Here is a 15,117-nt window from a genome sequence, read left to right as displayed (position 1 = left end):
AAGTATTCCTTGAAAGATGTTTTAAACTATAAATTAGTCTCTAGAGTTCGGTGCTGAAAAGATACATGCAATATCGACTATGTGCATTCTCGAGGGGTTCAATAAAACAATTAGTTAGCGGCTGTAGATAACTTAAATAACTATAGTTTGTTTAGTAGCAAATCGTTTGCTTACCAATTTTAAACGTATTGTGTATGTAGGATGAACTTGATATTTCGTAAATTGGTACGTTTAATTTGACTTACTTGCAAAATAGTATCTAATAATTTAATTTACTCAACTTTTTAAAGTGTTTTCGCAAATTGATGTTTATGATACTCGTAATAAAGTCTAAATACTAATAAGTTGTTCGAACTTTTTAAACTTAATGGTGGACTGAATAACGGCTAACATAAATTTTCAAAACATTTTGAACTACGTAAATTTACCATTGACCTATTCCTAAAATATCCATCGTTGGACCTAAATTATTAGAGGCTAATGCGGAAGACAATTTAAAATGTATTCTGTGATAAGTTATCTAAATTGTATTTTAAGTTAAAGTTAAGCTTTGTACCGCTTGACCTATTTTGTTGTTGAGACAAAACTTTACACAAACTTCTTTAAGTTTAGACTTCATTTAAACAACTTGTTTAATGCAATTTGATAGTAAATACAAAAACACGATGGTTAAAATTGTGTTATTCGAGAAACATTACAATTGAACGAAAGTCAGATGTAATTTTTTATTATGGCTTGCTTCACACTAGTATTATTTAATGAAAGATTGCTAAATATTCTAGGTAATTTAAATAAAGAAAATAAACAATGCTTAAAAATATTTATTATTACTTAAATTACTCGAATTATTTACACAGTAAATGCAATTAAATATAATAACGAACACATAAAAATCTTCTAACATTTCGGATCATCATTATCCGGTTTCTCATTAATAAACGCTTCAGCCGCTTCTTCTACAGTTTCATGTGTCTCTTTGAAATAATTCTCAATTTGTTGCAGAGTTTTATCTTTGGTCTCCGGTAAGTATTTGTAAAGTAAAAATGCGAAGATAGAAGCTGATATACCGTAGAATAAGAAAGCGCCGTGCAACGAAAGAGCTTTGAACAAATGAGGCGCTAGTTTGAGAACTGTCGCCATCAACAATTCAGAAAACAATGTAAGGATAAGTAACGAACAGCTCTTGTACCTCAAAAATATTATCTCACCGAATATAGTAGACGGCATTATCATAGGACCACACGTGATCGCTACGGAGAACGAAGTCAGTAACACAATGGAAATAATCTTACTTTCAGATATCAATTGCAAATTGATCAGATAAAGGTATAAAGATATAACAAACAAAAATATAATCCCTAAAACGGATGACGACAGTAATAATGTCCGTCTATTTAATATCTTCGACAGTACGCAACCAATTTGCATACCAAGGATCGTTACAGCGTCTAAAATAAGCATGCCAATATATGCTGCGGACTCGCTCGAAGTTATTTGTTTTATTAAATCGACGGCGTACATCGAACAAACTAATTTGCCAGAAAAATGATATAATGACATAACGCCCATGGAAAGTAGAAGTGGTTGATAAAATCCTTTGGCGGTAACAGTTTCTTTAACGATTCTAAGTTTGTACCAAGAAGTTGATGATTCACGCTCAGCGCATTGTCTTAGATACTCCTTTTGAGATTTAATAAGATTTTCGAGTTCTGCTTCTGATTCTTTGTCAAATCCTTTTAACCAATGATGGGCGACTGCGCACTCGTCAAATCGTCCATTGATTGCTAGCCAAGACGGAGACTCGGGCATGATGACAGCTGTCATGGCATACAAGCAGCACACAAAGGCAATTATGGCAATATTTCTCCAATGGCTAAAGGTTCCAGTGACGTTCGCAATCCATACTCCCCAGAAGAAAATGGACGATTCGATCATCATGAAAACGCCTCTATAGCGAGGTGATGAGTATTCAGTAATAATGACGATTAAGACGGTCATATTACTGGCCAATGTTACTCCTTGTAAGATTTCGCTGATCAGCAGGTGCATGGCTGTAGTACTGCAGTAGAAGACGATGAAGCTCACTATTGTTAATACAGTCACAATTAGAAAAGGGATTTTTCTTCCGATGTACTGTGTGAGAATTGGTAGTATGATCACCCATGGCATCGAACTGTAGCCAAGAACGGACGCTGGAAGAAAGATAAGGATGACGTTAGTTTTCTCTCGCTCTACTCTGTTTCCTTAGATGCAGAAGTTATATGTTAAGGAAGTTTATTCAAAGTAAGTAAAATAAAATGTTATTACACAACCACGACGCCATATCATCTGTTAAGGGCTCTGTTAAATTCGCTTCTTTCCTTAGTTGCGGGATGAAGACGGTTGGCGCTCCGAAACATAATCCCAGGACAAAATAAATCGACGTACATACGGTGCATACGTAAAACTGAAAGTAACAAGAATAAAACATTTATAATAGTCGCTAGCAGGGAATTTGCAGGTTTGCATGGAGTTTTAGAAAAATAAATGACAGTACAACAATCATTTAGTTCCGTTAGTAGTTCATTTGGTACATCGTAAACAAATGAGTTTCGTATAGCAAAAGAACAAATTAATTTCGCAGTACGTAAAAGATATGTCGATGCTAACCTTTCAAATATCAAAGAAAAGCTTACGTATTTCATAGAAATAGGTCGTACGACTAACACGAAAATGTACACAAATATTTCGATAGTACCCCAAACATTGCATCAAAACAAAATTTTGTTCCAAATACGCGGGTAAACATGTTAATTCCTACTTTTATGTTATGAGATTATTTTCATGAAACCGCAAATGCGCTTGCATGTTTGTAGAAATATACGCATGGAAAAAATAGCAATGTGAGAGAACGGACGTTACACGCGGCCAAGGTAATGACCTATGTAAGCAAAACGTGGGGACCCGTAGTACTGCTCACATAGACACATCGCCATGTTATGAATGACATTCATCATATTCTAATACGTAGGTAAACAGTTCTAGTATAACGCTTAGATAGCATAATAATTTAAAATATTAGTTTCATTTATATTTTATTTTAATAGTAATTTTTGCTTACCTGTCTAAAAAAATATTTCCTTGAAAGTCTTTCGTGTGCCGGACAGTCACCGTTGTCATCAGTTTTTGCGCAGCATTTACTGATCTTCCCCATTTTGATTATATTGTTGAGTTTTTAATTAGCAGCCAATTGAGAACTACAATTAAATAAAACACATTATTTTTTCACTATAAACGATCGCGATCGTGTCAATATACGCTTAATCAATATTTTAGTTCGGAATGTGAAAGACTACAAATTAATTACACATCTGTTTCGTAAAACTACGTACACTTGTAATATATAATACATACCTATGGTAATTTATAAAGTATGTATTAACGGTATTTGTATATTTTGTTTTCGAACGAAACAAGACGAATGCTATAAGATTGCTCGACGCGGCAACGGGCAAGCGACGTGTTCCAATTTACACATGTTAAACTATTTCTGAACCTTTAATGGTTTTAAAAAATACTTCCTACCTGAAAACATTCAACGAATTCCTTAATCAACAAGAAGATATCGACGTAATTGATGATAGGATAATTATATCTATGCATAGATAGGAGCATAATTTGGTCTTAAATCAAAAAAATCCGAGCGTTGCCGTACAGTTTGTACAGTTTGTAAATATATAAATCTAATGTCACAAATCAGACTTACATTATAGCCAATTGTAATGCAAAATACACGGTTTGAAATGGCCAATTTTCAAAGCGTAACCGAACCACATATTATGTAAATCACTAAAGGTTTATCAATCACCATTTTCCCACAGATTTTTGCTTAATTCTAATAGACTAGGACTAGACAATCACTTTTCAGTAACCAGTTGTCACACTTTATATTTCATGTTTATTAAATGGGAGACCGGTCGCAGTTGACACTACGATCGAAGTCGTTATGAGAGTATCACTGAATCGGATTGCACTGACTAATTAAGGTACGAACTCATTTACGCGACGTTCTCAACTGTAACTGACGAACGTCCGAACGCACGCACGCATAAAGTGCGAACCGAGAATCGAAATATATAAATAGCTTATCAGTATTTTGTAACTTTGATTTTCTCTTTGTACAATTTAAAAGACATATGTTCAATAAGAAATACGATGGATTACTTGGAATTTATTACGTGTGAAAATTATATAATTTAGCCAAGTACCTATGTATATTTAGAAACACGTGAGTCTGTTGCCAAATTGAGAGCATTTAAACGCGTTCTTGTTTACAAGTTGAATTATTTATATTGTTTACTTAAAGAAGTCAACAAAGGATAGTGATTAATTATTCGAAAATAAACGAATTAATTAAAGGATGTACAAAATGCGCTTGCTAATTGCCTTAATTTAATATTACCATTAAGATAAGTTTTAATTACTAGGTTAAATAAAGTAATGATAAACTGTCGTCAATTTGAATTAATATGTCAACAAGCGATACAGGGCGGACATATCTAGTTGTTATCTAAGTAAGTAGTAATTGCATTAGCCTTGAAAAAGTGCAAGCAATATTATTTACAAATAAAGATTTTATCTTTCTTTGACGATAGACCTTTATCTTATCCTTTAATGCGTAGAAAATATCTTATTGTTTTTATTATCACATTTTGAAATTAATACGTTTGTAATCATTGCATTGCTTGGCTATTGCCTCTTCAAATCTTCTATATATGTTATTGTGAAAATTAATGAATAGATTACATTACAATATCGCGTAAATGAAATAGCACCTTAACAGGAGTGTACTTGAGTCGGACTTGTCAAACGATTGTTTTGAAATTATTCGTCTGATCACCCACACAATAACGCAGTCTAATGCAGGTATTTGAAAGAATTCAAAAGAAATCATTCTATTGTTATTTTTTTTTATTTGTAATGAGGTAATAATTACTAAAATACTACAACTTTATCGTATTAATTAACCAAGTATATAGCTTATTTAAAATGATTTCTATTAATCCGTGACAGTATAATTAATAGTAAATATGATTTATTTTTAAATATTGCTATCGATAATTGTATTGTTTGTTAGATAAGGATGTTGATTTTATTCTTAAGACATTCTAATTATCACAAATACTCTGCGTGTTATCAAAAACGTTGACGCTGTTAGGAATCTGAAGGACCTCAGAGAGGACCAAACTATTTGATCCAAACACATAGAAATTTGATATCAAATCATTTATTGTATTCTCTTAAATGTTTTATTTAAAAATTACTGAAATAATAAAATTGGTCTGATCCAAAATTTAATGTAAGAATTTAGAAAGAAAACTCATCCTGTTTGATTATGTCATTACAAGTACCATACTTATTTCAATAGGAATCATAAGTACGATCTAGATCGATCTATGATCTAAAGCGTAATGATAACAAACCTTGACTTACTCTCCCGGATATTACGTAATAGTTATGACTTTCTTAATCCTTTTCCCAAGCTATCGGCTTGTCTTACCGGTATTCAGATACAGTAGTTTTGGAGAAGCGACTGCATATCTGACTAAGACAACATATCAATGCCACAAGAGCCAAAATTAAAAAAAAAAACTGATAATTACTGACCAATACGCAAAGACATTGAACTACGACCGATTTGAACCTACGACCTTTGACTTGACAATCCACGGTTATACCACTAAGCTATCACTACTATATCACTATCAACGCTCAGCAGATAAGATTGCAGACTGTGAAATTTCCGAAAGATAAAGAGTTCTTGGTATAATTATAAAACAATCACCCATCTGAAGATCAACCTCGGCGTACACACTTTTACTTTTACTATTACGCGTATTACACTTAACTTCGGTTACATTAAACCGCTTGATTATAAACAAACTTTTAAATAAAAACATCAGTATTTATATATCAATAATGAAATAAATCAAAAATCTAATTTAAGTAATTAAAGATAAGATTTTTCCATAAGACCCCATTAGAGTATCAATCAGGGTTTTGTTTGAATAAATCACTGCTTATTTGCTTCGTTCCAAACCATTTTATGGCTGAATGGCAGGCTATTAATAAACGCGGACTTTGTCTGGTTTGTGATAGTTATTTTTTGATGCGAAGCCAAATTTAGCTCTACCTTTCAAGTCTATATTTGTAAATCCTCACCTACTGCATGCATTCCTGAAGTGACATTTAAAACAAATGAAAACTGACAAATAAAACTTTCTCTTATATTCACATAGCTGTTGCTCCTGGCTTTGATAATACCGTTCTTTGATAAGTCGGATAAAATATAACCTGTGTTAATTTAAAATGTCGGCTACCTTCATAGCAAATTTTATCAATATCAGCCTACTCTTTTGGGCGTAAAGAGGTAAAAATCATACACAGTCACTTACTTTTGCAATAATAATGTAAGTATTATTAGTTTGATTTATAGTGTTAACTATTCTATTGTATAGAACACTACTACAATAGTGTTAATGAGTTTTTGTGTGAATTTCTGTACCATTCACTCTTAATCGGCTCTTCCTATTTGGATGAAATTAGGCATAGCAGTCGTTGAAATTAACGAATACTTTTTGAACTACAACCAATATCCACGCCAGTAGATCTATGGACGTTTTTTTCTTCCTGGTATTATTATTAAAATTAGCATTAATGACAAACACACATAATATATGTATACAAAATTATACCTAACTTAGCTCACTATTGAACAAGCTTTACTGTAAGCAGAATAAAGAAAATAATATTACGTTAAAGAAGTTTGACTACATTATATTATAAGAGAAATATTAGTCTCGTGACTCGTGCATTAAAAGTTTCGTGTACCCTCCATTTTTCTCGCTGCCATAAAACGACATTTTCAAATTTGTCCATGCCCTTAAAAGCAACGGTACCTTTTGCACAAATCATTGCAAGTCATAATTTATTTTTTTTACCGAAAGCGTGGCTAGTTGTTTCTTTGACGCGAGGGTAACAGGGTTTTGACCTAAATAAATATCAGCACAGTTCTCTTCTTTGTTATGAGTCGATTTGATTAATCAACCCAAAAGGTTTTGGTTCTTAACATGCGGTTTTTTGACAAACTGCATTGAAGTAGCTAGTTATCGATTCAGTTATCAAAGTCAGCTAGATATATAATAGGCGTACTCTTGTTTATAACGCAGAATTTGGTCTATTAGAAAAATTATCGATCAATATTGTGTCAACACAGTATCGTATATCAAATTCATGGTATATATGTATGTTTTTGGAGGTAAAAATACAAACCATTTCGCCACATGGCCTAAAAATATTTTATTTCAGGAAAAAGTTTACGATACCACTAGATGATCATAAAAATCTGAAACGAGTTCCATATATTTGACTTGTGTGTAGATAATATTTGTAGTACTGGGCACAGGCCTCTTCTCATAAAAGGAAGGTTTGAGCCTTGATCACCACACTAGCGTAGCGGTCGGCGATTTCAGATTCTTTTCCTCACAAGAATTTCTTTACCGTTCTTCAAAAAAGGCAGATTGGTACTTTACCTGCGGTGGGACCGAACTTAATATTATATCGTCACAAATTACACGAACCTTGTATTGGCATGCCTAAAAGGCAGAATGTACACGGTTCTGTATTATGTTATTTTCCATCCTATTTGTATGTACCTGCATTCTTAGCAAATAAAGTTCTATTCTATTCTATTCTTGATATTTGAGAACAGATATTTTGAAACTCATGCCCTATTCTGTAAACAGAACACTAGGGTAAGAGACTGTCTCCACACGATCTTAACATATCCGATTTAAGTATCTAGTATTCCGTCGTTTATAGTATCTATGTAGCTAGATTGCAATATTTTTATTTCACCATTATTAATGTGAAACTCTGAATTAAAGCTAAAAAGTCTTACAGTACACGAATCGATCGAATTCAATTTGAATAAATAAAAAAAACAAAATAAAAGTGTCACATATTTAGGTATGTAGATATTTTTTTTTTTAAATCTCTTTACCAAACCATTGCCTTTTTCTTCAAGTTACTTCCCACAATATACAAATAATATTTCTTATCAACAATTAACTACGTTAAGATTTAATCTAAAATGACATACACACATACATGCAGGTAGCTCGTTCATCATACCATGCCTTACTCCGAATCTCCGAATCATCCTGGAACCCTTACAATGAATTATGTGACGCCGCAATCCCTAAAAACAACAAGTCACTGCCACCCAAACAATTGCCATTAGAGAAAATATACATGATTCTACCAAAATTCAAATACCAGGTACATTTGTAATACATTGTTGGCTACAGTTGGCTAACACAAACATATTTCAAAATGATAATACACAATCAAATTCAGTGCTTTGCTTGCAGCAGTAAGGATTATCATTCTTGTCGCGAGGAACAAAATTTTTTGTCATCTGCAGAATGAAACCCAAGCATTCGTGGATCAAACAAAGGCTTGTCCTTGGCGTATCTGATCGTAGTGTAGAAATTGGTTAAAACGTGTCAGTCTCGAGGTATCGAGTCTATGAGGAATAAATGGTCTTCGTCTCTTTCTAGCATATATAGTTTGCCCTCAGAGAACATTTGGTTCGAAGCCACAGCTCTTGTCACGTTAATTGATATCGCAGCTTAAATTCTAAGCGAAAAAAATAGGAATAAAAGTAGTGTTATGTAATTTATTTAGAGCACCCACTTTACATAATCAATTGACCAACTGCGTAAATTGTATAACATTATGCAAATTATTTCGGTAATTTTGGCAGACGAAATCTTGGAAACAGTAGGTGAGTTCATTGAACTTCAGCTTTAAATTTCCACGAGGAAAATCTTTATGTAAACAAGCTATTTTCATTAAACTACAAGGTTGAGTGTCTGGACTGTATTAATAGACGTCTGATCTCGCTTAATACTCGGACATTCAACGTTTTTAATCCAAACAAGAGGAATATAATGGAAAATGGCTCTCGAAATCTCACCGTTCGATTAATCTTATACAACAATCGATAGGTTACCATCTACAGACGTACTTCCCTAATCAAATAATAATGAATGACATGGCGTAACGGGAGAAAGGAAAACTCAACGTTCAAGAGCATTAAATCAAAAGGCAATATGGGCAAATTGTATTCAATTTGATTCGATTTATTATTTAGTTTCCCCCTACTTGGAAAGACTTTAGTAACGACAAACAACATGAGCTTAATCTAATGACTCGATTACAGGATATAATTCAAGAGATTATCATTGAATTGAGCCTAAGGCTAATTGTATTTAGATGAACATAGTTTGATAGCTTGTAACTGTAGATCATGGTCGTAATTGTATTCAATACACGATATCAACAAGCTAATTATGTAGAAATTATTTAAAACATAAATGCTCTTCCTTTATTCCTTACTTTTCTTAAATTTATTGAACTAATTTATTTCTCTTTTCACACGTTCAGCAAGTATATCTTGTGATACATCTTCTACGTTTGATTCTTTAAAATAATTTTCAATTTCTTGTAACGTCTTGTCCTTGCTCTCTGGCAAATAATAATACAATAGAAATGCAAAAATAGACGCTGAAATTCCGTAGAAAAGGAAAGCGCCATGCATTTCCAATGTTTTAAAAATATACGGCGATATTTTTAGAACAGACGCCATTAATATTTCAGAGAATATTGCAAGTGTTGGTAACGAAGTACTGCGGTACCTTAAAGGAGTAAGTTCTCCGTAAACTGAACATGCTAAAATCATCGGACCACAACTAATGGTCATCGAAAACATAGTTAATAAAGCTAAGGATATTATTTTATTTTGAACAATAACTGACAATTTGACGAGGTACAAATAAAGTGAAATTACAAAAAGAAACATGATACCTAAGGAGGACGATGAAAGAAGTAAAGTTCTCCTTTTGAGGTACTTAGATAATACACACCCTATTTGCATACTAAATATAGTGACAGCTTCCATAATAAGCATGCCCATATACGCAGTGGATTCACTGTTTGTTATTTTCTGAATCATAACTATGGAATACATGCTACAAACATACTTCCCAGAGAAGTTGTACAGCAACATGACAGTCATTGAAAGTAACAGAGGCTTGTAAAACGCCTTTGTGGATATCGTCTCTAAGACGTTTTTCACTTTAAACGAGGACATTTCTTTTCGTTTGGAACGTGTGAGATATTCCTTTTGTGAGTTTATTAGACCTTCGAGTTCGCTTTCGGATGCTTCATCCTGTCCTTTCAACCAGCGGTGAGCGGTCGCACATTCTTCGAAACGTCCATTCATAGCTAGCCATGAGGGTGATTCAGGCCAAAGGAAAGCGGCCGTTATCAGGGGATACACTGAACACACGAATGCAATGAGGGCGATGTTTTTCCAATGGCTGAAGGTACCAGTCGCGTTAGCAATCCATGTTCCCCAAAAAATATAGTTGACTTGACTGTCATGAATATACCTCGATAGCGTGGTGTTGTGTATTCTGTGACGACTACGATTAAAAGTGTCATATTACTTCCGACGAGCATCCCTTCCATAATTTCGCTGATTAAAAGTATTAGTGTTGTTGTACTAAATAGAATACGATGAAGCCCAATAGTGTGGTTATGCAGAGTACAACGAATGGAACTTTTCTGCCAAACTTCCGTGAGAGCATTGGGATTATTGGTATCCATGGTAACGCGCTGTATCCATGGATTGATGCTGTAACAATTAGAATAACATTCAGAAACCACACGTATATTTTAAGATTTATAACATAATTATTTTTATAACATTCTACTGTTATTTCACTACGGACCCGTTTGATTCAAGGCTATCAAATCAAAATCAAATCAAAATTCATTTATTCAAATTAGGCTACTAAGTAGCACTTTTTGAAGGTCATTTACATTGGACAGCACCCAGTTTCGCCCACCCTTCACCGCTTCCTAAGTGCTTTTGCTGTGAGAGAAGAAACGGCGCAACAAACTCCCCAGCAGCACGCTGTCATTCCGTTTACAAAAAATATTATAATTGTACAGAACAATAACAAAAATAAGTGTGCAGGTGCCATGCCAAACAAACAAAAGTTTGAGGTCGCTGTATATAAACCTATACGAAATTAAACTTTAAGTACTAAGGCCAAGGTCAGCAGACCGACCAGCCACCGCAAGCAGCACCCGTTCACGAGTATGACGCAAGGGTCAGCCATCACCTCCCTCGCCATATTTGAGGGAAGGAGGTGACCCGACCCAAGACGCCACCGCAGGCAGTGACGACTTAGGGAGCATGACGTATCTGCTGCCGGCTAATAAAATAAAATAAGACTGAAAGAAATACCCCAAACGTTGATTTACCTGGCATAGCCCTAAACACGGAGGCGGCATAAATTGCTACGTCATTCAATTTTATAATTAATAAATTATACATGTCAAAATTTATAATAAATAATATATACGTGCATGCGTATAATTATACTAAAAATAAAACAAAATAGGTAACACAATGTTACACACATAGAGTATGTCTATCAAATTACACAAATACACGTCAAACATTAATCCACACTAAACCGTCCTGTGCAAATCACGGCGACCAACTATTTTTATCATTTAAATAATCATTGATTGTATAGTAAGCCTTCTTGCACAGTTTATCTTTAACCGTTGTTTTAAATGAGTTAAAAGGCAATTCCAATAAAGTGAGAGGCAGTTTATTGTAGAGGCGAACACCAAGTCCCACAAATGAATTGTGTACCCTGTGTAACCGGTGCGATGTACCAATTAACTTATCAACATACACAACAGGTACTTGTACAACCTCATAATCACATTTATCTCTATCATTATGTTTTCTTATTGTACTTACTGAGCCACGACGCCATATTATCGCTGACAGCATCCGTAGAGTTTGCATCTTTCCTTATTTGAGGGATAATTACATTTGGCGCTCCATAAGACAGTCCAAGAACGAAGTATATGCTCCAAACTCCACTGACAACGAACAACTGGAAAGAAAATAACAAAAGAATTGCGTTGGATTACAAGCTGGCTATTTTTTTATGGCAGTTTCGTAAGTACATGGCGGACAACCATTATAAATATACTGTATAGAAAGAGTGTGAATGTTGGTTTTAAGTTACTAGTAAAAGAAAATAAACTCATATGGAACCATAACGCTAAGTTGATAAACTAATACAGCATTATTACACTTGATATACTAATATATCTGTATTGAAAATCGGTAAATTTCGGATTTTTGCAAATGCGTATAAATATTATCCATTTGAATTTTGAAACATATTTAAGAATATAAAATACTTCTGTTTTTCCAAATATTTGAGCAAACATTTTTTTGTTTTTTTTTTAAAACGTGAAGACCTAAAACTTAATGTGTTACAAACTTTCCACTTAGCTTTACGTCTAAATCTTTCTCCCTTTCTCGGACCAACCGTATCCAAACATCATTGTAACATTTCCGCGTAACTAATTAATGTCACAATCGGATGTTGCGTCTAGCCGCCAACACAATACCTTGTCACTCAATACAAAATCAGTAGGAGTCAGGTAGGTGGGTGATCTTCGGAAAAAATAACACTAAGTTCGCCATTATCCTCATCAAAAGGTTCACGTGACTGTGATTCCAAAATGTTTTAATTCTTATGAATAGTGTGGTGAGGCTAAAGATGTTCTTAATCTATGTCTATACTAATATATAAAGCTGAAGAGTTTGTTTGTTTGTTTGTTTGTTTGAACGCGCTAATCTCAGGAACTACTGGTCCAAATTGAAAAAATCTTTTTGTGTTGAATAGACCATTCATCGAGGAAGGCCATAAACCATCACGCTGCGACTAATAGGAGCGAAGATACAATGGAAAATGTGAAAAAAAACAGGACGGGTATAAATCACAACTTATATCTTCTTCTACCCACGGGAACGAAGTCGTGGGCAACAGCTAGTATTAGATATTTGTGTTACGTTTTTCCGGAGAATCATTCAGGTACCGGTAGGTATTACCTACCTGTCTTAAAAACGGCCTCCGAGAATCTTTTGCTTCACCACATTCCTTTAATTCTTCCGTATTAATACCACTGTACACCGTTTTAGTCATTGTGTTAATATTCTTGGTCACATTACTTAATCAAATCTTTACTACAATTGTTTACACGTAATTAATATTGATGTTTAATGTCTTAAAGATATTCGATATGTGCGTCTTGTACAAAACTCCAGTAGCCTCTAATTTAATACATAATTTAGGTATTCATATACGAGTATCTAGTTTTTTATTTTTTGTTGGAATATTTTAATTAAACCATACGTGTTTAGCGCGGCGACAGATGTAACTATTAATCTTGGTGGACAAAAAGCGGAATGTTTAGTATAAACAACGTTAAATTATAATAAAATTGTTCAAGTTTTGTGTGTTGGTCCTTCTTGCCAACAACTACTATTAGTGTCTTATAAACTGTGTTACATATTATGTTAATAAACCCAAAATGATAATATGCGTACATAAGTAATTGCATGAAGATAAAATGCATTGAGTAATGTTCGTTATTTTTAGAATGTACGACCAAACTTGTTCATTATGCATCTGTATTTAACAATTTAAGAATTTAAAATAATGCTTTTAAGCATTTCTTCCGAAAATTGTGAAGACTGACATTATTACTGAGCCTCCGGTGCCTATTCGTTTATGTAATTTTTGCTTGTCATCTATTTCATATTTTTTGTTAAAGCAGCAACACACACACACTCACATCACGGTTCATGAGATACAGCCTGGTGGCAACTAGACAGACAGACCGAGAATAACAACTAAAAATTAAGGTAAAGCAATGCTTGGTATAGTCCAAAACTTGATGGGTTTTCTTTTTTGTGCAAATTTATTGCCAGTCCACATGCATGTGGCCGGTTTTTTATTAACCTCTATTTTCGTACAGGTACCTACTAGTTATTTTACATCTATTAAAATTTGTCTCGCCATTGTTTCTTACATGAAATAATTTTAAGTACATGTTACTGAAGGTGCAAATAAACTTTAAATATATCTTGAACCTCTCAAAATGATTACAAACCTCAAGAATTTGGTCAGGCATATATTTTAAATAATGTTAGCATTATAGTAGCAGCCCTGACATTCGTGCTTAAATAAATATAAATATTTATAATGTTTAAATTATCCACCGAACATAAAAGGTTTCGCTAAAAATAAAACAATTAATTATATCCACAATTTAATGTCATATATTATTTTTTATCTTATTATGTTAATAGCGCGTATCGTGTCTTATGGTTGGAACAATTTAAAATATTATGCCTAATAATATTATGTATTTTTATAAGTTACTGTGTAGGTACCTAAAACAGATTCCATACATTTAATACAGCTTAAAACATAAATATGCTTTACAACTATAAAGTATAAACAACTGGAACTACGCGGGCGGAGTCATGGGCGAATGCTAGTATAATCATGTAAATAAAGTAAATCAAATCTATACGTCAGAGGTTTTAATAGTGTTTTTTTAAGAGTGTTACGTACTGGCTGTTTATCAACAAAATCTTTTTCCAACATTTAAAACGTGTTCTAAAATTAATTTATGCATCAGAAGTTGTCTGAGAGTGATGACATTTTAATAGAAAAACAGAGAAACTGCTCTGCGCATTGTAGTGCCTGTCACGTTTCCACAACTATGTAGAAAACACTTGTAATATCTGGTTTCCCTTTTTTGACATTTCTTTTATTAAACGACTCCCGCATTCATGAATTTAATCCTTGTGTTGCGGGGATTTCACAAACATACAAATCACACGGACAAGGACACCCAGACTAAGAACAAGCATTCGTGGATCACACAAACGCTTGTACTACGCGGGGATCGAACCCGCGACACGTCAAGCTCAGTGGGTGTAGCGTGATGAACTCAACCACTCGGCTATCCGTGCAGTCCAGTATTAATTTAATAAAAAGTAGTGTGGTTTTCCATACTACATTTCGTATATTTTTACATAATGTTTACCGATGTATTTGTTTATTTCGTTGGTTTTCTTTTAATTATATTACAGCAAAAACTAACATTAATATTAAATTT

At 33.6% G+C, this 15,117-nt stretch overlaps 1 protein-coding gene and 1 pseudogene across 3 annotated transcripts; both read right to left on the bottom strand.

Moving 5' to 3' along the window:
- Positions 1 to 805: 805 nt before the first annotated feature.
- On the bottom strand, positions 806 to 4,194 carry LOC113496713 (facilitated trehalose transporter Tret1-2 homolog). 3 transcript variants are annotated; one of them, XM_026876024.1, is made up of 5 exons: positions 3,746 to 4,194; positions 3,394 to 3,564; positions 3,101 to 3,236; positions 2,308 to 2,446; positions 806 to 2,192 (listed from the first exon to the last, which is right to left on the bottom strand). In XM_026876024.1, the coding sequence occupies exons 3-5, from the start codon at positions 3,191 to 3,193 to the stop codon at positions 898 to 900; spliced, it is 1,527 nt and encodes a 508-aa protein (XP_026731825.1). In that variant the 5' UTR covers positions 3,194 to 3,236; positions 3,394 to 3,564; positions 3,746 to 4,194; the 3' UTR covers positions 806 to 897. The 3 variants fall into 3 exon arrangements, with proteins under 3 accessions (XP_026731825.1, XP_026731824.1, XP_026731826.1); XM_026876023.1 differs by lacking the exon at positions 3,394 to 3,564 and having other exon boundaries at positions 3,746 to 4,193; XM_026876025.1 differs by lacking the exons at positions 3,394 to 3,564; positions 3,746 to 4,194 and adding an exon at positions 3,565 to 3,699.
- A 4,970-nt stretch (positions 4,195 to 9,164) lies between these two features.
- On the bottom strand, positions 9,165 to 13,680 carry LOC113496759 (annotated as a pseudogene).
- Between the last annotated feature and the right edge of the window lie 1,437 nt (positions 13,681 to 15,117).

This window comes from Trichoplusia ni, chromosome 8 (assembly GCF_003590095.1).
Source record: "Trichoplusia ni isolate ovarian cell line Hi5 chromosome 8, tn1, whole genome shotgun sequence".
Classification (NCBI taxonomy): Eukaryota; Metazoa; Arthropoda; class Insecta; order Lepidoptera; family Noctuidae; genus Trichoplusia; species Trichoplusia ni.
This window is presented reverse-complemented; position numbering and strand designations above follow the sequence as displayed.